This window comes from Mesoplodon densirostris, chromosome 15 (genome assembly GCF_025265405.1).
Source record: "Mesoplodon densirostris isolate mMesDen1 chromosome 15, mMesDen1 primary haplotype, whole genome shotgun sequence".
Taxonomy (NCBI): Eukaryota; Metazoa; Chordata; class Mammalia; order Artiodactyla; family Ziphiidae; genus Mesoplodon; species Mesoplodon densirostris.
This window is the reverse complement of record NC_082675.1, coordinates 6,713,928-6,738,457: the sequence shown is the minus strand read 5'-3', so window position 1 is coordinate 6,738,457 and position 24,530 is coordinate 6,713,928. Positions and strand designations below refer to the sequence as shown.

The 24,530-nt window shown below is 39.8% G+C and overlaps 1 protein-coding gene and 1 pseudogene across 5 annotated transcripts in view; both read right to left on the bottom strand.

Annotated features, from left to right (window-relative positions):
• The window catches only part of SBNO1 (strawberry notch homolog 1), a 54,274-nt gene that overhangs the window by 17,786 nt on the left and 11,958 nt on the right, over nucleotides 1–24,530 (bottom strand). For 4 of the 5 annotated variants that reach the window (XM_060118298.1, XM_060118299.1, XM_060118301.1 and 1 more), the window contains 17 exons: nucleotides 21,543–21,643; nucleotides 17,186–17,282; nucleotides 15,989–16,149; nucleotides 12,832–12,965; nucleotides 12,553–12,643; nucleotides 10,659–10,820; nucleotides 9,259–9,394; nucleotides 9,072–9,177; nucleotides 8,783–8,936; nucleotides 8,132–8,314; nucleotides 7,486–7,583; nucleotides 5,609–5,760; nucleotides 3,708–3,905; nucleotides 2,655–2,822; nucleotides 2,384–2,559; nucleotides 1,780–1,911; nucleotides 67–202 (listed from right to left, as the gene is read on the bottom strand). In XM_060118298.1, coding sequence (XP_059974281.1) covers nucleotides 67–202; nucleotides 1,780–1,911; nucleotides 2,384–2,559; nucleotides 2,655–2,822; nucleotides 3,708–3,905; nucleotides 5,609–5,760; nucleotides 7,486–7,583; nucleotides 8,132–8,314; nucleotides 8,783–8,936; nucleotides 9,072–9,177; nucleotides 9,259–9,394; nucleotides 10,659–10,820; nucleotides 12,553–12,643; nucleotides 12,832–12,965; nucleotides 15,989–16,149; nucleotides 17,186–17,282; nucleotides 21,543–21,643 — 2,385 coding nt within the window. The remainder of the gene's footprint in view (nucleotides 1–66; nucleotides 203–1,779; nucleotides 1,912–2,383; nucleotides 2,560–2,654; nucleotides 2,823–3,707; nucleotides 3,906–5,608; nucleotides 5,761–7,485; nucleotides 7,584–8,131; nucleotides 8,315–8,782; nucleotides 8,937–9,071; nucleotides 9,178–9,258; nucleotides 9,395–10,658; nucleotides 10,821–12,552; nucleotides 12,644–12,831; nucleotides 12,966–15,988; nucleotides 16,150–17,185; nucleotides 17,283–21,542; nucleotides 21,644–24,530) is intronic. The other variant, XM_060118300.1, reaches the window with a different exon arrangement.
• LOC132503192 (ubiquitin-conjugating enzyme E2 variant 1-like) lies at nucleotides 9,904–10,506 on the bottom strand (annotated as a pseudogene).

Below are 24,530 nucleotides of genomic sequence, written 5' to 3'. Positions count from 1 at the left end.
ATCTAGCATTAAAATATTTCCCCAGTAATTCCTGGCTATGAAGTGAAACTCAGCGTAGGAACTTACCAAACTGCTGAATTGCTCTATCAGCACTCCATGGTAATTCCAGAGTCATATGAACTCTCCGCCTTTGATTTTTAGCTCTCCTATCTGCTTGTAATGAAATACCTGAGCTGGCAGCTTCTGAGATGATAGCAATATTCTGTATCAAATATAAGGAGAAAAAAACAAAAGATCACTTCTGCACAAAGACAGGTGGGGAAACATCCACCAATACGTATTCTCCTTTACTTCCTAACTCTCAGTTTTAGCTGTACATGGTTACAAGGACACCCAGAATCAAGATTACATTTCCCAGTCTCCCTTACAGCTAAGTGTGGGCACACTCCAGCCAGCAGGTCACCTGAACAACGTCCAGGAAATGTCCCTAATCAAAGATATGCCCTTCCCCTCCTCTTTTTATCTCTCTGCTGGCTGAAATGTAGAGGTGTAATGACTGAACCTGAAATATGGAGCTAACTAGGAAATGGAAGGCTGCATATTAAAGGAACAAGACAGAAGAGACCTAGACTTCAAGGGGTCATACCAGTCCTGGTCTACCTACTCAAACTTGTACATGAGAAAAAGGCACTTCCACTTTAAGTGAATATGATTTTGGAGTTTCTGTCACTGAACAGCCAAATCTAATCCCAATTAATACAATTTCTAACGCACATGGGCCTAAATTACTAATGAAACAAGTACTTAAAATGACTGATAGGGCTTCCCTGGTGGCGCAGTGGTTGAGAGTCCGCCTGCCGATGCAGGGGACACGGGTTCGTGCCCCGGTCCGGGAAGATCCCACATGCCGTGGAGCGGCTGGGCCCGTGAGCCATGGCCGCTGAGCCTGCGCGTCCGGAGCCTGTGCTCCGCAACGGGAGAGGCCACAGCGGTGAGAGGCCCGCGTACCGGAAAAAAAAAAAAAAAAAGACTGATAATACCTCTACCTATAGTCTTTAAAATATGTAACATGAGTTTTTAAATACATTTAAAAGACAACTTTGATAATGGTAATAACTACCATCTATTTTCTAGTTGCAGAGGCAAAACACTTTTGAACTACACAGCAAACTGTGGAGAAAGAGGTAAGATGTTATTCCACCCCTTTCAGATTAAGGAAGGGGGCTGAAGTGGTGCCCTACCTGTGTTTTAGCAAAACGCTTATAGCAATTCTGACTAGATGGAGGAAGAACTGATCTGAGAACCTGAAAATCCATGAAGTTTACGTAACAATAAAAGCATACAGAAAGGGCCTCTGAAGGTGACCACAACCTCCGCAGTGGTCAGTTATGCAAGTGTAATCTACGACCATTCAGAGTAAATCGTCTCAATAGGACACGGCAGAGCAAGACCATAGACAGCAAAATCAAAGGATCCTAGTAATCTGGGCACGCTTCAATATATTTCTAGACTCAAAATTACACTGACACTAGGGTGTAGCATTAGATGTAGTGCCACTAAGATGACCTGAGAGAACACAATTTAATATTCTGATTGAAGACTTCAAAGGCCTCCAAAGCTATCAAGAGCTACAGCTAATTCTGTGCACAAAACACCACATTCGATTTATAAGAAAATAATGAAAACATGTAAAATGTTCAGTGATTATGTATAATTACTTTAAAAAATAGAGTAAGAACATTCAACAGACATGATTTATATTAAAAGAAAAAACCTAAAGATTAATCTAAATGTATGGGCATTATTCTTTTCGCCAAAAAGCATCCCAGAAAAACATACCTTATCTCCATCCATAAATCTTTGTTTTTCCGTGATATTTAGTATTTCCACAGGGACGTCAAGTTCAGATCTTGACTCATAAGATATACTTCCATCATCATTGCTTACAACCCTCCCCTTGCGGCCAGTCATCTGCAAAGCCAAACAGCGTCACTTAACAATTAACGTAGCTGGCTATGGTGCATGAAGCTCAGGGCTCCCATCATAGAAACTTGGTGGGAGGTGAAAGGGATAATGAAGCCAGCACGTACTGTGCAACCTGTCCTGCACCAGGCGCTGGGGGAGAGAGAATACTGCAACACAGTGCCTGGTTCTGAAAAGTTCAAATTCCAGTGGAGAAAACAAGACATGCGGCAATGATAACAAAGCCTGAGAGACAGGTGCAATAACAAGAGATCCGTGTCTTGGGGCAGATACTCAAGATACTAGGGGCAGGAATTTACTTGCTCTAGGATGACAACTAGAGTAGAACAAGGGTTCTAAGATCTAATAGAGGATATTAGATAATTATATGATGATACCAAATATATCACTTATTCTAAAGGGTTTGAAAGTGGCAAAAAATTACCTAGAAGAGACACAGCCCTGATCAAGTCATATTTACCTCAGCAACATTCTCAGGGCCACCAAGTTCATCAATAAGTTCATCCAGGGTATTAGGAGGGAGGTCTTCAGCTAATTTTTCTAGTTTATCAAGTAGGTCTTTCTTCATCTGCTGGGCCCTTTCCACGGCATCCTGACTTGTTATAAGGCTATTGTTGCTATTGGTGTTACTGTTAGCTAGATGAAGTACATTTGTTAAAAATCAGTACAAAGTTTAATTTGTTTTGTTTAAAAGTACATTTCACAGACAAAGCAAGCTTCCACGTGGATACCTGGTGCACTGTTAGGAGCAGGTGAAATTACTGGTGTAGAAGAAAAACTAGGTCGTTTTGATCCAAGACCTGATGCTAATAAGGCACTTTGAATAGAATCTGGATCTATACTTCTCTTTTTTTTTTTATCTTTGTTTTTCTTGTGGTCCTTTCTGATTAACCAGGGATCTGAAAATTAAGGAAAGACATGTATCAAATCATTTGTTAACACAAGTACAGAATTTCCAAAGGAAACAACCGTTGAGTTTTTTTGTATTGCTGAGCGACAACTTGTAAACCACCACCAACTTCAGAGGTCCAGCACACCCATACACCATGCGGTAAACTCCATGGTTTGAGGATAAACGTAAGTGCACAAAATCGAGGTCATGATCTCACATAAATGTGCTGAACCTCCAGAAGACAGACAAGCTTGGAGCTCCCACCAAGCAAAGATTAGAATCTGTGTGATGATTTCTACAGGAAAAAAAAGGTTTTAGTACAATAGCCCATTTCAAATACACAGAAATAGGGGCTTCCCTGGTGGTCCAGCGATTAAGAATCTGCCTTCCGGGCCTCCCTGGTGGCGCAAGTGGTTGAGGGTCCGCCTGCCGATGCAGGGGATACGGGTTCGTGCCCCGGTCTGGGAGGATCCCATATGCCGCGGAGCGGCTGGGCCCGTGAGCCATGGCCGCTGAGCCTGCGCGTCCGGAGCCTGCGCGTCCGGAGCCTGTGCTCCGCAACGGGGGAGGCCACAACAGTGAGAGGCCCGCATACCGCAAAAAAAAAAAAAAAAAAAAAAAAGAATCTGCCTTCCAATTGCAGAGGATGCAGGTTTGATCCCTGGTCAGGGAACTAAGATCCCACATACCAGAGGGCAACTAAGCCCGTGCACCGCAACTAGAGTCCATGTGCTCTGCAGCCTGCGTGCCACAACTAGAGAGAAGCCCGCGCACTGCAACGAAAGATCCTGCCTGTCGCAACTAAGACCCAACGCAGCCAAAAATAAATAAATAAACAAATACACAGAAATAACTATCCTTTAGCTTACATTTAATAGATTCATGAACTCACCATCTTCATCATCCTCACTGGACTCATCTCTAAAGGGGTTGAAATCATCGTCATCTCCAGAACTCATGTTTTTAGAGCTTTCGTAGTCACTTTCTTCATTATCGGAGGCATCAGATTCACTTCCACTATCATCAGAACTGCTACCAGTAAGGCCACCTATTTTTCGTGCTTTTTTGGATTCTCGAGTTATTTCTTCACCTATCCTCAAACCCCAAACAAGAGAGTCAGCCCAAACACACTGTTCTAAAGATCCAGGAAGTTACATTTAGTTCATGAGCTAATACACTTAGTTAACTCAAATGAGAAATGCAGAAAAAAAGCATTTGTGTAAGTATATAAGAACAATTAAAAATTCATAAACAAAAGCTAGCCTTTTGGATTCCTATAAGACATCAGGTTATATTCAATTATTCTTAAGAAGAAATCAGGTACATAAGTACAAATGCAAGACAGCCTTCAAGTGCACAAGTTTCAAAATAAACATCTCAAGACAACAGAGATGAAACAGAATCTCTGGCATTGTCACAATTTGTGTATCAGGTTGAGAGGAGAGGCCTAATAATTACAGATTTATAAAATATGCAAATACTTTATGGAATAATAAAAAAACTAATCTATAAAACTACATTTTTAAAAGTCAAACAAGGTGCTGATCTGAATTATCTTACTGAATACTCATAAAAGATATCTGGAATAAACCAACCAAAACTAAGCAGAACATTAAAATGTTCACATATTAATGATGGTGAGAACATAATTCAAAAAAGGGAAACATGACCATCTATCTATATGACCACTCTGTTACTGACTCTAGGACTCAGCATTACTTTTTGTGCCACTAAAATAAAAAAATACTGTCAATTATATTATAATAGCCAACCTACTTTCAGGCATATTAAAAATGTAAGGGAAAAAAAAGCATTTCTTAGAACAGACGAAAGGTAAGGTTAAACTGTCAGGCACTGTGTTTAGAACACACAGTATGATAGTCTTCACAATATAATGAATTATCACCATTTTAGAGAAAGAGAGCCCTGAGAAGTTAACTTCTGAAAGTCAAAGAGCTTACTTAGTAAGCACCTCAACACAAACCCAAGTTTTGCATTATTATAAAATGTCTAACAAACAAAGATGAGTGTATTCATAATAATTAAATAATAAACTAACAGAAGTCTCTTTAAAGAAGACCATATAAACACACACTCTCACACACCTACACACACACACCCACACCTACACACACACACCCACACCCACACCCACACCCCCACACACACACACACAGCATTGACAACAGAAAGGCCCAGATTTTGGTTCCCCATTTATCACCCAGTAGTTGTGCCAACCTGGGGATATCGCTTAACCATTTAGTCTTTCTGTGCCTTGGTTTCCTCTGTCTATAAAGCTGAAAAAATAAAACCTACTTTCATATGGATCCCTTGCAGGATGAATGAGATCATGCATGGGCAGTGCTCAATACAGTGCCTACTTAGCACCAGTCAAATCGTTAAAGCCCCAATTTAAAATGGGATTACTTGTGCATTCAAAAACTACATGAGCCAAGGGAATTCCCTGGTGGTCCAGTGGTTAGGACTCCGTGCTTTCACGGCCATGGCCCAGGGTTCAATCCCTGGTCAGGGAACTAAGATTCCGCAAGCCATGTGGTGCGGCCATAAAAATAAAGAAAAGAAAAGAAAAGAAAGAAAAGAAAAGAAGAGAGGAAGGAAGGAAGGAAGGGAGGGAGGGAGGGAGACACTTCCTTAAAAAACAAAACAAAACAAAACAAAACAAAAAAACTACATGAGCCAATTCAAGGAAGGCAGTACGTTCCCAAAATACAGCTTGCATCAAAATGCTCAAATTTATACTACTTCCAGCACCATTTAAAGAAAAGTGCCCACCTTTCCGCTTCTTTATTTTATTTTCCTTACAAGGACTATCTCTTGGTGAGCTGTTGTTACTTGGAGCTGTCAAATCGATTCCTAGCAAACTATAAAGTTTTTTCCTGTCTGGAGCAGGGAAGTGTTTTTCAATGAGTGACTGCAACACTCCTCTGTTCGAAGAGAGAAAAAGTGACAGTTAGTGGCTCAGTATGCAAAACAGTTTATTATATATAAAGTCTTACTGAATGTATTTGTTTAAAATAAGTATACTTAATTAGCAGCATTTCCAAATTGGATATCAAAAGTAGGTTAGCGCCACGTAATTGTAAAGCTGGCTTAGGAACTCAGCACCAATGGTCCCTGATTCTTTTTCAGAACTGCTGCGCAGAGGAAGACTCCATGAAGAAAAATTGCACATCAGTGACTCGAGTCAAAAAGTGATTCCAAAGAGTTGGATTCTGAATGTAAAGGACTTTAACAATCCTTTAACCAATTTATTTCACATATTTTTCCATTTTCAGGTACATGCAAGAGTTACAAATAATAAAATCTATGCCTTACTAAAAAACACATTTGGGGCTTCCCTGGTGGCACAGTAGTTGGGAATCCGCCTGCTAATGCAGGAGACACAGGTTCGAGCCCTGGTCTGGGAGGATCCCACATGCTGAGGAGCAATGGAGCCCATGCACCACAACTGCTGAGCCTGCGCTCTAGAGCCCTCAAGCCAGCTACAACTACTGAGCCCGCATGCCACAACTACTGAAGCCCACGTGCCTGGAGCCCGTGCTCTGCAGTGGGAGAGGCTGCCACAATGTGAGGCCCATGCGCTGCAGTGAGGGGTGGCCCCCACGTAGCAATGAAGACACAACACAGCAAAGAAAAAAATTTTTAAATAAATAAAAATGAAATAAAATAAATTTTTTAAAAATAAAAAGTACATTTTATTCAATCTTACAAAATACTGATAATCCAGCTCAAATGAATTTTAATATTCTAGGCCAAGACTGTCCAACTGAAATATAGTGCAAGCCAAGCACAATTTTTACACTTTCTAGTAGCTACATTAAAAAGTAAAAGAAAACTTGTGAAACTAACTTTAATAATATTTAACTTAACATATCGCTTTAAAATGTAATCAATGAAATGTTTTACATTATATTTCTTTAAGTCTTTGAAACCTGGTGCCTATTTCGTACTTAAAGGTCATTTCAGTTCGGACCTGCCTCTTCAACTGCTTCATAGCTCCCTGCGACTAGTACCTACCATTTTTAGAGGCAATACTAGGCAGGCAAGCACAGGAAAGATACAGATTAGCAGGTGCATGTTTTGCTTAAAAGTAGTTTTAAATTATATCTATCTTAAAAGGAGCCACTTGAATGTGTCCCCTAAGGCAAAAGATAGCATGGCAGCAAAAGTTATTTTGTTAATTTTGCTACCAGAGTTAAAACTGTCTGTTAGGCAAACAAACTGAAAAACAGTGTCTAAAAACATTTTTAAAATCTCTTTTGACTATCTCAGGATTATTTGCAATGTTTATATTAGAGCATACTAAACTGGGGCAAACTAAACTATATTGCTCCTCTGGACAATGGTAGTTTCCAATACACAAAGCCAAAACAAAACTGAATATCTTAAACCAAGCTGTCAGATTTCCAAGATGTACAAAACAAACAAAAATCAAGCCCTTCCGTTAGTCCAAATACTGGACATAATATTGTCAAAATACTTAACATTTGAGCATTTCTATGTTATTGTTTTCCAATAGACATGTTGTTATGCATACATAGGACTATAAAAACTAAAATCAGAAAAACTTTAAAACGCAAAAATTTTGCCTCCAGGAAATGCCAACATTTAAACTAATCTAGGTAAAAACTCAAAACCATAAACATTACTTGGCAGTTGAAACGAAATCGTTCAATTCTCCTCCACCCTCTTCCAAGGCTTCTAATGTTCTAGCTTCTCCCGTAGACTGCAGACCAATTACAACACACTGGAGGCAAAAAAGAATATTATTAATTATAAATAAAAATATCTATGTGGTTTCTTAAGACATATTTTAAATATTTAGTTTAAAAAAAGATTTCAAACAAGAATTACCCATTACTGTACATGTGTACCAATTTATTTATTCTACATATATTTGAGACATGCTACATGTAACACACTTAGCTAGGAAACAGTATTACAACAGTGGACACTACTGAAGCCCCTGCCCCAGTTCTTTGTGCTTTAACTAAATATGTATTTACCAAAAAGGAAAAAACCTTAATGTAATATATATCCATGTGTTATCAGTTGTTACATCTATGGTTAGCCAAATTATAGTGATGTTTGTTTATATTTTTCTGAGCTATCCAAATTCTTATAAACACGTATTGCTTTTGTTATCTTAAAAATGCATTTTTTAAAGTCTTACTATTAATACTTTTTACAAGTACCCTTCAGAAAGAAAAGGCTTTTTTAAGTAGAAAGCCTCAACACCCAAAAGACTAAAACACATAACCAAAGATGAATCTGTTAATGCATTCTCCAACTTACTTTTCCATTCTTGATTTCTTCTCGAGCTAGTTGAACAACCCTCTTAACTTTAGATGCTATGCACAAGTATTTGAAAAATCTCTGGTGAGCAGACCAGAACTGACCCCACATGGATTTTTTCATTCGTTGCTCAGCATCGATCAGATCTGCAGCTTGCTGAAATCGCTCTCTGGCAATGACCCACTGAAGGTGCACAATCAACATTTTAGATATTTCAATCTTTTGAGTGATTTTAAAATGACTAATTCAATCAAAATAACTTGCAAGACACCATTTAACATTAACTCAACGAAGCATTTTCACTAACTTGGGAATCTCTAAACAATTGTTTTTTAGGACGCTCACATAGAGCTGTCCCAAAATTCTTATTAACTAATGCAGTCATTTTAGGAAACAGTTACATTGTGATTTTTAAAACTATACAACCGAAATAAATGGCTATTTTTTACAGATTACTTTAACAAAGAGAAAACTTGGAAAATTGGGAAAATAGGGAACCAGTGATTTATCTGTTGTTTTATAGCAGAAATATACTCCTGTGAGCTGAGAGGAGTATATTGGACAAAATATACTCCTGACTGGACAAAATTGGCTAACAGATACATTATCAGGTACATTAGAAGTACTAAGAGTTAATAAAAACATGCTCACCAGTTTGACTGCTTTGTTATACATTTTAACATAGCTCTGAGAAAGAAGAACTTCCTCAATTTTGAAGGTCACTCCAGTAAAGCTCAGCTGTCGAGCAATGTACATTCCTCTAAGCTTCATATCCATAGCAACTATTTCCATGGCACCAACACCTCTGAATAAAATTAAAACACACAGTAACTATCATTAAATATAGTAGAGCTTTAACATACATGGAAGAGATTTTAGCAATAACACCTCTTTTAGATTGCTACTGAGAACAAATAGTGTATACTGTAAATTGCATTACCTCCGTTCTACTGCCTGAATAAAATCACTGAATTCTCTAAATGGAGTTCCCTCACCCCATATTCCAAGACGGTTCATATAGGCCATGTTTCGTGGTTCAGAAGCACCTGAAAAACCCCCAAACAAAACATATTATAGCTGAAAAAATAACGTATATATCTCTCCCTTTTAAATATATAACTACTCACCAGTGGCACTAGCATAAACAACTCTGGCTTTTGGCAATTTATTCTGAAGTTCTAAAACTGCTAAGCCTGTCTTGGTTGGCTTTGAAGAACCAACAGGACATAAGTTTTTTGCTTTATGACATTCATCAAACACTATCTGTAAGGAGTAAATTAAGGAACATGTCACATCAGTAGCAAGTGTCTCCAATCTTTCAGGAAGAGTTAACTTTTATTTCACTTAGGACTTGGGAAACATCCAAGATTTCTGAGATGGTAGCTGGAGTAAAAAAAAGAATCAAGATTATTAGGGGGAGGGACGCTGTTGATAACAAGCCCCTGAGCATTAACTTTTTTTTTTTTTTTTTTTTTACTAATACCCACATACCTATCATCTGGTTTTGTCAAACCTTAACATTTTGCTGTATTTGCTTCAGGTGGTTTTCTTTTTCTGTAAGATCACAAATATCAATGAAGCCCTCTATGTGCCTCTCCTTGATCTCCACAGCCCCCTTCCCCCAGCCACAGAAGCATTCACTGAACTTGGCATTAACCTTAACTGGATATTTAATTTTTTTTTTTGGTATCTAGAAAATTTACTACTGCAGAAAATGAAGACTGCTTGAATCGAATGGGGGGTAGCGGAGGGCCTGTGGTTTTTCTTTTTGATTAACTACTGTAACACTGTCCTTCAGGCGGCTATAAGGGAGTTTCATATTTTTTTTAGACGTCATTAGGCACCGAAGCTCTTGCAGGACAACTTTGAAGCTGTATGAATTCTGCCATTTTGCTAGCATTGATATGGCTCTTGGGTCCACCATTCCATTAGAACTATTAACTCCATTCATATTAATTTTTCTTACAAATCTTACAAAGGGGGTTGCTTCTGGGTATTTAGGTCCACATTCTATCTTAACGCTGTATATTCAGTTTTCATAAACTGTCCAAGCCCGTGGTGGCTGCCACCTTGAGGCGCTGTCACTCCTTAACTGGATATTTAATTCTTAATTAGAATGAACGAAAGGATCCACTACGACTAAAAATGTCCACCACACAGGTAATTTGAGCAAATTTTGTTAAGCAGAAGCACAACTGATAACCAACTTAATCAGTACTTCAAAAACTGGTGTTCCTCATGCAGGACAGTAAAAGGTATGCTATGAGCAAGTAAGTTTAGAAATCACTAAGTTAAGAAGGGAATATAGTATTCAGCATGTCCCATACCTATTAACATTTTCCTAAAGCAGGAACTTAAATACTGGCCTCGTACATGACAGCTACAAAACAGAATCAACTTTCTAACTCCCTTGGACTCTATGTAATCATTAAAGCTCTCGTCCCAGCAGTCTTTTTATTTAACCTCAAAATTTCTCTGTGTTATATTTTGTGCCATTAAAAATTATAAAACTTGTTGCAAAGGATACCACTCCATCGAAGTCATCACCGCACCAATGTAGGAGTTGTTTTAACCTTGTTTTGTATTTACCACCAGACTGACTTTCACCAATGAGGGAAGAATAGGTAGCAAAAATCACACCCTTCTTCACACTCCCATTATGTTTGGAAGAAATTTTTCCATATTTAAACTAAAAAAGAAAAGAGAAGAACTTAATAAATACACTTTTGTCTCTAAAATATTTATCCCACCCAGATTTCTACAGCAGGAAACTAGTGGTACCATGATGGGCTTCAGGAAAGTCAAAGGACCTCTTAAGATCATACACAAAATTTCTCATACACATGTGAACACATACATACACACACACATGAACCCCCTCGTGTGTGTGTGTGTGTGTATATAACTTTAACATACAAGGATCCAGTTTTCATCAAAGTCTCAAAAAAGTCTATCATCAAAAAAAGATTACAGGGCCTCCCTGGTGGCGCAGTGGTTGAGAGTCCGCCTGCCGATGCAGGGGACACGGGTTCGTGCCCCGATCCCGGAGGATCCCACATGCCGCGGAGCGGCTGGGCCCGCGAGCCATGGCCGCGGGGCCTGTGTGTCCGGAGCCTGTGCTCCGCAGCGGGAGAGGCCACAGCGGTGAGAGGCCCGCGTACAGCAAAAAAAAAAAAAAAAAAAAAAAAAAAGATTACAGGGCTTCCCTGGTGGCGCAGTGGTTGAGAGTCCGCCTGCCGATGCAGGGGACATGGGTTCGTGCCCCGGTCCGGTAAGATCCCACGTGCCGCGGAGCAGCTAGGCCCGTGAGCCATGGCCGCTGAGCCTGCGTGTCCGGAGCCTGTGCTCCGCAACGGGAGAGGCCACAACAGTGAGAGGCCCGCGTATCGCAAAAAAAAAAACAACAAAAAAAAAACAAAAAAAAAAGATTACAAACCAAACTCCCCAAGAAAAGGTCACAATATTCATTCTACAAATATTTATTGTGCATTTACTGCATGCAAAGCACTGTAATTAAGATCTGAGGGATATATAAGAATTATGATTAATAGTTACTGTGGTCTTCCTCAGTTATGCTGATTTAGAAATCAAAAATATTTCTAGATGCCCCTTACATGTTTTAGTTTTGAACTGTTAGTAGTCATTCAAGACCGAGTACTGAACCCAACAAACCACTCAGTAACCCTCACCCGAAAAAAGCCACTGATGGGCAGGGCAACAACACCAAAGCAACTTAGGACTCAACACTGAAGCAACTTAGGACTCGCATGGAAAACAGATTTACATTTACTTATTTTCAAAGGGCTAGCAGGGAAGCACCTGCAGGAACTAGGTCTGTCTATTCTACCCATGTGACTCCAGGAATTGGTGCATAGTAGGAGGCTAATAAAGTTTTGCTAAATGAACACTGAACTGTGCTTTTTAGATAATGAAACACATTTTCTTCCATTTGACAGAACTGTTTTAACATGAACACAAGTAACGGGTATACAAGTCCACTGAATGTACAAATATCTAAACCAGTCTCCAAACCACAATTCTCTATATGATGCGACGGGCACACTACCTGTCCATATAGCTTTATCACACTGCACCCTTATACTCATAGTTATATGAGTTTCACCCATATACAGTAACTTCAGAAACAGACAAAAACAAACAAACGAAAAACCCTGAAGAGAGAATAAACTCCATAGAAACAGACAATGCCTATGTTGTTTGCCACTACATAACCCTACCTAGCATATTACTTAACACTTAGTAATCCAAAAACCAACAATAGTGGCTAGCACTCACTATGCTTTCTGTGAAATAACTCATTTAATCCTCTTAACAACCCTACGAAGTAGAAACTTATTATTCCCATCTCACAGATAAGTCAATATTTATTGAATGACCAACTGAATAGAAAACTTTCATACCTTATTTAATGAATGGACCAAAATGTTTTTTGCTCCAATATCCCTCAAATCTCTTTCGGCATCATACTTTAAATCATTTGAAACACTGAACCTGCCACAAAAAAAAGGGAAAAGAAAAACACACAAATTAAATACAAATCCCATCATTCTAGCAATATTCAGGAATAAATAAACCCAGGCCTTGACACTTCAAAAAAATACACCTACTCACGAAGACCCATCCCCATATGCTGGATTATTCACAAACAAAAGCTTCCACAGCCAGTCTTTAGCACTTACCACAAAGCCCTTTTTCTACTCAACAAATAATTTTCATAGATGATTCCTGCTATTGTCCTTCCTTTTCCTACACCAGCACCATCACCTATTAAGAATCCAGCACGATCTCCATTTGGTAGGAATGTTTCATGTTGCTGAAAAAGAAAACGCTGGTAATTATCTATTCCTTGAGATATTTTGGTAATCAGTCTTTCATACCTTGTTTTAGTCATATATTAACATTCTGTTTTTATATAAATGGCATACAGTTGGCTTAGTGTAGATACTTTCTTCACGTAACTATACAGGCATACCTCATTTTACTGTGCTTCACTGTTACTGCACTTCAGGGGATACTGCATTTTTTACATATTGAAGGTTTGTGGCAACCCTGCATCAAGCAATTTTATTGGTGCCATTTTTCCAACAGCAGTTGCTCTTTCGTGTCTCTGAGTCACTTTTTGGTAATTCTCATACTATTTCAAACTTTTTCATTATTATTATTATATTTGTTATTGTGATCTGTGATCAGTGATCTTCGATGTTACTATTTTAATTGTTTTGGGCTGCCATGAACCCCGCCCATATAAGATGGTGAACTTAATTAATAAATGTTGTGTGTTGTATTGTGACTGCTCCACCAACTGGCCATTTCCCCCATCTCTCTCTCTCCTTCAGCCTCCCTATTCCCTGAGACACAACAGTATTGAAATTAGACCAATTAATAACTCTGCAATGGCTTCTTTAAGCATTCAAGTGAAAGGAAGAGCTGCATGTCTCTCACTTTAAATCAACAGCTAGAAATGATTACAACACAAGGAAGCCATGTTGAAAGCCTAGACAGGCTGAATACCAGGTCTCTTGCTCCAAACAGCCAAATTGTGAATGAAAATAAGAAGTTCTTAAAAGAAATTAAAAGTGCTACTTCAGTGAACAAACAATAAGAAAGCGAAACAGCCTTACTGCTGACATGAAGAAACTTTTAGTGGTCTCGAAAGAAGATCAAACAAGCCAAAGGTCCCCTTAAGCCAAAGCCTAATCCAGAGCAAGGCCCTAACTCCCTTTGATTCTACAAAGGCTGAGAGAGGTGAGGAAGCTGCAGAAGAATTCTGAAGCTCACAGAGGTTGGTTCATGAGGTTTAAGGAGTCATCTCCATAACATAATTGCAAGGTGAAACAGCAAGTGCTGATGCAGAAGCTTCACCAAGTTATCCAGAAGATCTAGCTAAGATAATCGATAAATGTGGCTACATTAAACAACAGATTGTCAATGTAGATGAAACAGCCTTCTTTTGGAAGAAGATGCTATCTAGGACTTTCATAGCTAGAGAGAATAAGTCAATGTCTGGCTTCAAAGCTTCAGAGGACAGGCTGACTTATTAGGGGCTAATGCAGCTGGTGGCCTGAAGTTGAAGCCAATGCTCACTTCCCATTCCAAAAATCCTAGGGCCCTTAAGAATTATGCTCAATCTACGCTGCCTGTGCTCTACAAATGGAAGAAGGCAGCACATCTGTTTACAACATGGTTTACTGATTATTTGAAACCCACTGTTGAGACCTACTGCTCAGAATGAAAGATTCCTTTCAAAGTAATACTGCTCATTGACAATGCACCCAAGAGCTCTAATGGAGATGTACAACGAGATCAATGTCACTTTCATGCCTGCTTTGTAAAACAGCCTTTCTGCAGCCCATGGAGCTAAGAGTAATTTCGGCTTTCAAACCTTACTCTTTAAGAAACACATTTTGTAAGGCTGTAACTGCCATAGATAGTTGATTTCTCTGATGCATCTGGACAAAATCAACTGAAAACCTTCCAGAAAAGGAATCACCCTTCTAGATGCCACTAAGAACACTCATGATTCATGGGAAGAGGTCAAAATATCAACATTAACAGGAGTTAACCCTCATGGATGACTTGGAGGGGTTCAAGACTTCAGTGGAGGAAGTAGATTCTTGAGATGGAATCTACTCCTAATGAAGATGCTGTGAAGATTGTTGAAATGACAACAAAGGATTTAGATTATATAAACTTAGTTGATAAAGCAGTGGCAGAGTTTGAGAAGACTGACTCCAATTCTGAAAGAAGTTCTGTGGGTAAAATGCCATCAAACAGCACTGCATGCTACAGAGAAATCATTAATTAGTGCAAGGAAGAGTGAATCAGTGCAGCAAACTTCACTGTTGTCTTATTTTAAGAAACTGCCACAACCCCTCCAGCCTTTAGTAACCACCACTCTGATCATTTAGCAGCCATCAACACCAAGGCGAGACCTCCCACCAGCAAAAAGATTACAACTTGCTGAAGCCTCAGATGATGGTTAGCATCTTTTAGCATTAAAGTATTTTTAAATTAAGGTATGTACATTGTTTTTCTGGACATAATGCTATTGCACACTTAACAGACTACATTATAGTGTAAACACCAAGTTTTGCATGCACTGGGAAACCAAAAACTTCATGCAACTCATTTTATTGTGACATTTGCCTTACTGTGGTGGTCTGGAACCAAACCTGCCCTATCTCCGTGGTCTGTGTATTTTTTTCTTGCTACTCTCGTATGTAGCAGGTAATTAAAGTTAACAAATTGGTGAGTATTCTTCCATAATTTTTCAAGGACTGTACAACTAAATACGAACTTTTTAATAAAACATAAATATGGGAGATGGTTGCCTATTTATTTTACAAAAATGGAGTATTTCAGAAATCCTTTCAAGACAATTGACATAATACAAAAGCTGGTACAACACCCATATGGTAATACCAAAGGTTATTCAATCACTCCCCAAGGGTGTGAGCTTTCAAATCTTTTCTAGCTTTTAGCCACTGGGGGGAAAGAAAGCTACAACAAATAGCCTTATATATATATGTTCTTATCTAATAGTTCTATGAAACAGACTCCCATGGAATTGTTAGGTAAAAGGATATAGGTATTTGTAATTTTAATACATGTTCCCACTGAATTCCAAAAAGGTTATGACAATTTATCATTTGCACTAGAAACACATTCCCCATATCCACACTACCCCTTTAATTTTCTAACACATAAAACTTCTATAAAAATCACATTCACAAGATTTTCATGCAAGGAAAACTTAACTTTGAATTAAAACAACTATACATTGTGAACTAAAATTAAAGATAAAAACTGTATGTAGTTATAAATGATACAGCTTACCTGGGCTGCATATGTAATTGCCTCAAGCTGTAATGCTGATAACCAGCCATTATCAATGGTTTCTTCAGAAATAGATGTTTTGTACCAAACATCAGGAGGAGTAACACTGGATAAAGAACTAGTTTCAACTACAGCATCTGGGTGACGCAGGCCAATTTTTACTAAACAAAAATTTAAAAATACTTCATTTTAATTATTATAAGTAATAACACTTCCCAGTCTTATCATAAGATATTGCAATATTTCTCCTCTGACAGAGAAAATACAATAATAAGTAACTACACATCCTGGGATCCTATATAAAGTCACTGACTGATGGTAAAGTACTGTTTAAATTTGACTAAAATGACCTATTTATCAACTACCTATGGTTTAAATAGAGACTTGCTGATTAAAAAGATCTAGAAAAATACCATCTCAGTTCATACCACCAGGTTCTCCAGTAGTAACAGAACATAATCCTAGATTAAGGCGTCATTTTAAATAACCAGGAAAGTATGGGACCTTGGAATCCATACACAGTTGGTAAACAGAGATTTTTAGTTTAAGTGGTCTTATTGGTGACTTTTTATAGAAAGCCAGAGTATAGGAGAGAAAAATTCTAGCCACAGATTTTTTTCCATCTTATTACCCCCATAAAATGAAAAAGTGAAAAATTTTACACAAAAACTAAAAATTATTAATTTTCAACTTAATACAGCGGCCACTAAAAAAATGAATCATGGTCATTACGGGAAAAAAGGAAGCAATGGTGTTAATTTAAACCACTGAATTCGAATAGCAGATTTTATTTTTAAGATTCCCATGTTTTTATAATTTGTTTTAGATAAGCTGTATAAACTATAAAGCTAAGATACGTGTTTACATTTCTGTAATTTACTATGATTTTATAATCACTGCTGATACGAGGAAAATTAACTTGAAAGGAAAAAGCCTTTTCACTCCTGGTTTTAAAAGACTTCATTCCAAAGCGAAGCTCTAAATTTCTGTAGGAAAATTTAAAAACTCACAGAATTTTCATGCAGCTATTTTAAAACATATTATAGTTTAAAACATACTACAAAGCTCACACTTATCAAATCCTGAGGTACCCAACATGGATAGATCTTAATACATAATAATGTGTGTGGGTAAGTTTTTTAAGTTCAAAAGGAACCCAGAAGTCTTTCATTATTTTGACAAGTCCCAAAGACATACATTTTATTGGCATATACTCTGCATAGGTTTCCGCATGACCCATTTCTTCTTCATCTTCTTCCTCTGGTTCATCTTCCTCTTTCACAACAGGGACCTTCTGTAACAGAGAGAGCAAAATCAGCTAAGTCCAGAAACTGGAGGCCCAGCCAACACACAGAAAAACTCTTCTGTAGGAATACCCACTATCTTCAATCTTGGAAACAGGACATACCACTTCTATATTCCCTAATATCTAGGTCAGAGTCTATGGTTTCCCTGCTCCTCCAAAGATAAGCACAGATAATCCATGACCTGCTCTCATCGCAAACACACAAATGGGTCACCACAGGGCTCCACCACCTTCTCAAACTACTCTCCCCTTCAATATTGCCTGCCAGCCTCCCTGATGCCCAGAAATCTAACCTCCAGTCCTCACTCTTCACTGCAGTTCCAGGAATAGAAAGAACAAGGGGTTTGGAGAGAAAAGGTGGATGAGCCCCAGCAGCACATCCTACAATCTCACGGGCAGGAACTCTTTTTTATTTTTTGCGTTACGCGGGCCTCTCACTGCTGTGGCCTCTCCCGTTGCGGAGCAAAGGCTCCAGACACGCAGGCTCAGCGGCCATGGCTCACGGGACCAGCCGCTCCGCGGCATGTGGGATCTTCCCGGACCAGGGCACGAACCCGTGTCCCCTGCATCAGCAGGCGGACTCTCAACCACTGCACCACCAGGGAAGCCCAGGAACTCTCTTTAAGTCTCACATCCCACCCTCTTCTCAGTTACCTTCATCTGTTTCTTTCCCTTAGATCCTAAAACCAAAACCCTAGAAAACTCTGGAGTTTAAAGGTTCTTCTAAAAGACAGAGAATTTACTTCAGACATCTGTGTATCCACAGACACAACAACAATCATACAGAATCCTATATCACCTACTCTCCAAACGTCAGCAAATCTGAGAATAAAATGAGGAGTTATTAGTAACTTACACCAGGAAAACAGCAGTAAACCCAGATTGCCCCAGGCAAAGTGAGTGAATGGTCAACATAGTCATGTTACCTTGTGTTTCTCTACAGAATCTTCAAGAGGTCGAGGCAGGGAGGAATAGGGTAATTAAGAAGCGCCTGAAAAAGCTGCTTTTCACTATCAGTAAACCATAAAGGGAAGCTCTTTATTAATGTGGGCTTGATCAAGGAAGAGTGTAGGGAAGAAGCTGTGGGACCCAGTATACCAAGGAAGGGAGGAGAAGGACAAACAGAAAACTTAGTCAGGACCTACAGGTGATGCCAAAGACACATGGCATTAAAATGTAACGTCAGGGCTTCCCTGGTGACACAGTGGTTAAGAGTCCACCTGCCAATGCAGGGGACACGGGTTCAAGCCCTGGTCCGGGAAGATCCCACATACTGCGGAGCAATTAATCCCGTGTGCCACAACTACTGAGCCTGCGCTCTAGAGTCCGTGAGCCACAACTACTGAGCCCACATGCCACAACTACTGAAGCCTGTGCGCCTAGAGCCCGTGCTCTGCAACAAGAGAAGCAACCGCAGTGAGAAGCCTGCGCACCGCAACAAAGAGTAGCCCCTGCTCGCTGCAACTAGAGAAAGCCCGCGCGCAGCAACGAAGACCCAACACAGCCAAAAATAAAATAAATAAGTTTATTTTAAAAACAAACAAATAAATAAATAAAATGTAAGGTCAGGCTCCTCTTTTATTTTTATTTTACTTATTTATTTTTATTTAGTCTAGAGCAGCATATGATGGCACACAGATGCTCAATAAATGTGGGAAAGAAAAGGGAGATGTGAGATAAACATCCAGCCATCAACCCATGGAGTCCTTAGAAAAAAATCCCAAGAAACTCTGAATGTTCTCAGAAAGTATGCCAAAATAAAACCCAGTTTCAGAAATAAGAGATGAAATGGGGCTGGCCAAAGAAACAGATCCAGACCCCACTTCTGCTGTTTTCTGTGTAGCCTTGGGCAAATTACTTACATTCTGAGTCCTCCCTATCCCCCTTTGCACCTTTTTTTTTTTTTTTTTTTTTTGGCGGTACGCAGGCCTCTCACCGTTGTGGCCTCTCCCGCTGCGGAGCACAGGCTCCGGACGTGCAGGATTAGCGGCCATGACTCACGGGCCCAGCCGCTCCGCGGCATGTGGGATCCTCCCGGACCGGGGCACGGACCCGTGTCCCCTGCATCGGCAGGCGGACTCTCAACCACTGTGCCACCAGGGAAGCCCCCCCCGCTTTGCACCTTTTCCTCATCTGTAAAATAGGAATGCGCACTATGCTAAATGACCAGCTGCCTTTCTCCCTCTACCTTGTCTTTCCCTACCTTTAAAAAATATATACCGCAGGTATATAATTGGAGGATTAGTTGGTAACACAATACGGTCAGAAAATCCAAGGACCAGACAAGTAATATGTCTAAGCCAGCTGGATGTAAAATGGCAACTGACACCAAGCTTAGGGTCAAGGAGATAAATGAAGGGGAGGGAGACTGGGGTACATGGGGAATGTGTGACCAACACACAAAGTAGATGTTCACTACTCAACTCTAGGCATGTTAACACGAGGTGAGGAATGTGGGCCCAGGATTGTCAGGTACTCCTATTTTTCAAGAGAACCTGGAAATCAGTATGTTTATGTGTTTGCAACACATTCAAAAATTTTCAAAATAATGTGGAGGCCAAACAAAACACTTGTCAATTGGTTTTCATCCACAGGCTACCAGTTTGCAATCTGTTAGATGTCTCTTAACTGCTAGGACAATATAGAACTTTTGGCATGTTATGGGCAACATGGGCTGGACTGGGAACGTGAGCACTAAATAATCTTAAAGAAAAAATGCATTCTTATTTTCCAAAAATCAACTTCCAAGTAAGCTGCTGGCACTCAACTGTTAAGTAAACTGATACTGCCAACACTTGTTCTCCTGGTCCCCATTCAAAACCTCAGGCACAGGTTGCTTTGCTGTCTCTCCAATTCTGTATTTCATTCCCAGTCTTACCAATCCTCTGGTATCATTATGTGCAGTCCCCTTACTCTCTTTATCCTTTCCCCTCATCCTTTCCAATCACCTTTGCAATCCCTAGAGTTTAGTTCCTTATCACTTCCCTTCTGGACTACTTAACCCACCTCCTAACCTGTCTCTTCTTCCCAACCCATCCTGAGTCACTAATAGGTCCCTCTACTTCCAGTGGCCCTCACTGGTGCTGCTCCAAGTCCCAAGTCCATCAAATTCAATTCAGGACCCTCCACAGAGCCCCCAATCAACCATTCCAATTTCTTCCTGCAAGCCAAGTATCCTAAGCATATAGCTACCACCTCCTCTGTGCTTATTAATGCTGTAGCTCCCTTCCTAAAATGCCCTCTCAAAGTCTCTCCAGACTCGACACCCAAACTCCACGACATCTCTTCCATAAAATGAAGTCCTGGGCTTCCCTGGTGGCGCAGTGGTTAAGAATCCGCCTGCCAATGCAGGGGACACGGGTTCGATCCCTGGCCTGGAAGATCCCACATGCCACGGAGCAACTGAGCCCATGCGCCACAACTACTAAGCCTGCGCTCTAGAGACCGTGCTCTGCAACAAGAGAAGCCACGACAATGAGAAGCTTGTGCACCACAATGAAGAGTAACTCCCGCTCGCCGCAACTAAAGAAAACCCACGCGCAGCAACGAAAACCCAACACAACCAAAAATAAAAATAAATAAATTTATTTAAAAAAAAAAAGTGAAGTCCTCCTAGGTCATCTGAGTCTCATCTTCCTACAAACTCATAAGCCCTATCGCGAGCATCACTATTTACCTCTTGCTGTACCTTATATTACTACGTAAACCATGTGGTGTTAATTATATGTTTATTAAAAAATGGGGAGCCAGAAACTCACCACACAGAGGCAGGGTTATACACTACGTAATTATTAAATACACGCACAGAATCAATTTACCTGAAGCACATAGCATTTCCAAAATGTAAAAAAAAATGTTAACATATAATTACTCACAACTAAACCATTATATGATCTGACATCCCATAACCAACTATATAATAAGGCTCAATCCTAAAATGAACATAATTATCAAATACTTTTGGTTAACTCCACATTGTCCTTTTTACTTATCAGATGAAATTCACAATAGAAAAGTGTCAGTACTTTGTATAATACTCTATCTATCACATATGTATGTTATAATCACCTTGTTTAGCATATATTAACTTATTCCAGTGAGGTTTAATGCTTGTTCGTTAGTTTATGTGGCTGAGAAGCTCCCCTTCACCCCAAAAAAAGTTTTCTGAGGGCTACACTTAGTCAAGTGTACTTTCATACCACACAAAATTACATAATATAGCTTCTGAATATAGCTTCTGAAACTCACCATGGTTGGGGAGAAACTCCTCATTTTCATGTCATTTATCCATATTCTTGCTACTTCTTTGTTAGAAGACTCTTTCTTTACTGTGCCATTGCTTACATCAGCTGAGGGGGAGAAATAATTTACATTTTAGAACAAAATATCTATTTTCCTACAGTTTTCTAAAAATTCAGTAAAGTTTACCCACTTCACAAACCAAAGAATACCAATCTGCTTATCTCTAACTTAAATTAAGCATAAGGATAAAAATATTCAAGCTATATGTCATTATGGAGGTAAGAATTAACATTAGAAAACAAATTAAAAGGAAACGTGTGCACAGGAAATTTGAAAACTATTTATCTAAAAGACACCTTAACCAGAACACTATTTGGCAGTTTATTTCAAAACAATTACCCACAGCCAGCATTACTCTGAGACACTTCACTTGGTGCAAAACCTGGTATTATCACCAAGATAGAATCAATTGCACCTGATCTGGAGGTACTTACTAACTTTCAAGGCAAAATAATTACTTCTGGAATGAAAAAAAAAAACAGTTTGGGAACTCTACTTGTCTTCCCTCAGAATAAAGATCCAAAGAATGAACCTGTTCTTCTATACCAGTGGTTTGCAAATTCTTTTTAGATATAGCACAAGAACCTCTCCATCAAAGTATCAATCAAAGTAGAATTACTGGGCTTCCCTGGTGGCGCAGTGGTTAAGAATCCGCCTGCGCGCCAACTAAGCCTGTGCGCCACAACTACTGAGCCTGCGCTCTAGAGCCCGCGAGCCACAGCTACTAAAGCCCACGCACCTAGAGCCCGTGCTCTGCAACAAGAGAAACCACAGCAGTGAGAAGCCCGCGCACCGCAACGAAAAGTAGCCCCCACTTGCCGCAACTAGAGAAAGCCCGCGCGCAGCAATGAAGACCCAACAGAACCAAAAATTAATTAATTAATTAATTAATTAATTATTTAAAAAAGCAGAACTACTTGGTTGAGAAGTTCTGAGCCCCTGTAACTAGCCTCCATCCTCCAAGTATACCTGAACCACTCCCAGTAGCTGCTATTCTTGCCATTACAGTGTGAAAATTACACCAGGAGAACGGATTATGACCTTATGTATTCTACCAAAAAATAGGGGAGTATTCGGGTGGTCTGTCACTTGGGACTACAAAATGGGATTAAAGTGTTAGCAAAATAAGGAAGCTGGTACAGAGATAATAAATTTACTTAGGAGCACAGATCTGTTTAATATAACTGTGGAAGAGCCACTGAACAGTTCATAGAAAGAGTTTCAGGACTGGAGCTCAACTGAGAGATCAGAATCCAAAGAGAAAGCTAAAGGGCTAAGGGCTCCAAAAGGGGCAGAGAACATGCAGGGAATTCCCTGGCGGTCCAGTGGTTAGGACTCCACGCTTTCACTGCCGCTGAGGGCCTGGGTTCAATCTCTGGTTGGGGAACTAAGATCCCACAAGCCATGCGGGGCAGCCAAAAAAAGAGAAAGAGAGAGAACATGCAAAACCTCGCTCTTTGCAGTCTGATACTTTTAACATTACCTCGCTCTTTGCAGTTTGATACTTTTAACATTCTTCCCTTTCAGTAAAAAGATGACCCTCTCCTACAACACAAAAGTTGGTTTATCTTTGGCATTCACTTACCATGTTTCTTTTTCAGCCCTGGTCTAGTCTGATAATTTCTCAGCCTTCCACACAAGGATGGCCTTGACTTGCAATCTTTTGCCTTTTAAGAAGTATTATGCTGGATGTGGGAGACGTTACTGTACGAGCTATTACTCGGTCAGCTCCAAAGCTCTTTTGTTTTGCTCTCTAAACTCTTTCCTCACGATGGCACAGCAGCAGTCTTTCTCCTCATTAAATCCAAAGACTTTAATGAAAAGCAGCTTCTACTAACTGCTGATCACCCCTAAGTCTCCCAGCAGCCATTCCAGATACTGCCCTGTACCTCAGCTAGGTCAGGGCCGTGGTCCTGTTCTCCATGGCACAGAATGGAAATCAATCCTGAGACAGTTAAAATGATTTCTCAACGGGCATCTAGCTGCCAGGCTCCAGTCAGTTCAGGACAATAACCTTAAGACTACAGCCAAAAGGCACAAAGGTACAGACTCAAAGATTAGATTATCTGATATTTTTAATTGCATTTGTCACTGAAGACAAAGTTAGTTCTGCATCACCTACAAACACTCCTTGCTCATTCCTTCAGAATGCCCCAGCCCTCTACTTTATTATTATTTTTTTTAATATTTATTTATTTGGCTGAGCCAGGTCTTAGTTGTGGCACGCGGGATCTTCATGGCCGGGGTGCGGGATCTTTAGTTGTGGCACGCGGGATCTAGTTCCCTGACCAGGGATTGAACCCAGGACCCCTGCACTGGGAGTGCAGAGTCTTAACCACTGGACCACCAGGGAAGTCCCTGGCCCTCTACTCTATAAACACAAGCACATTAGAACTTCCCAGCAATCAATTCTGCTACAAAATTATAGATTGGGTGTTAAAACTTATCTCTCTCAATTGGAAAAATAAAGCAGCTGTTTAGAAGGAGGAACTCTCTATTCAATATCCAGCACCCCATTCCAAGAGCCCAGTGGGATGCTATGTATTAGTATAAATCACCAGGCAGGGAGTCAAATACTATTTAGCTCAATGGAAAAAGGAAGGAAAGAATATCCCTCTTAAGAGTTCACATTTTGGGAATTCCCTGGCAGTCCAGTGATTAGGACTCGGCGCTTTCACTGATGAGGCCCAGGTTCAACCCCTGGTCAGGAAACTAAGATCCTGTAAGCCGAGTGGCACAGCCAAAAAAAGAAAAAAAAGAGTTCACATTTTTCAGTTTCTAAAACTATACTACTAAAATTTGATATAGCCAAAGTTAAAAAAAAATTCTATTTTACCCTTAAAATTACCTTACTACAGTAAATACAAAGCTTCCTCTAAGCATTCCACTTAAATACAACCTCTTCCTGACCCATATTCCATTTTCCATTTTTCT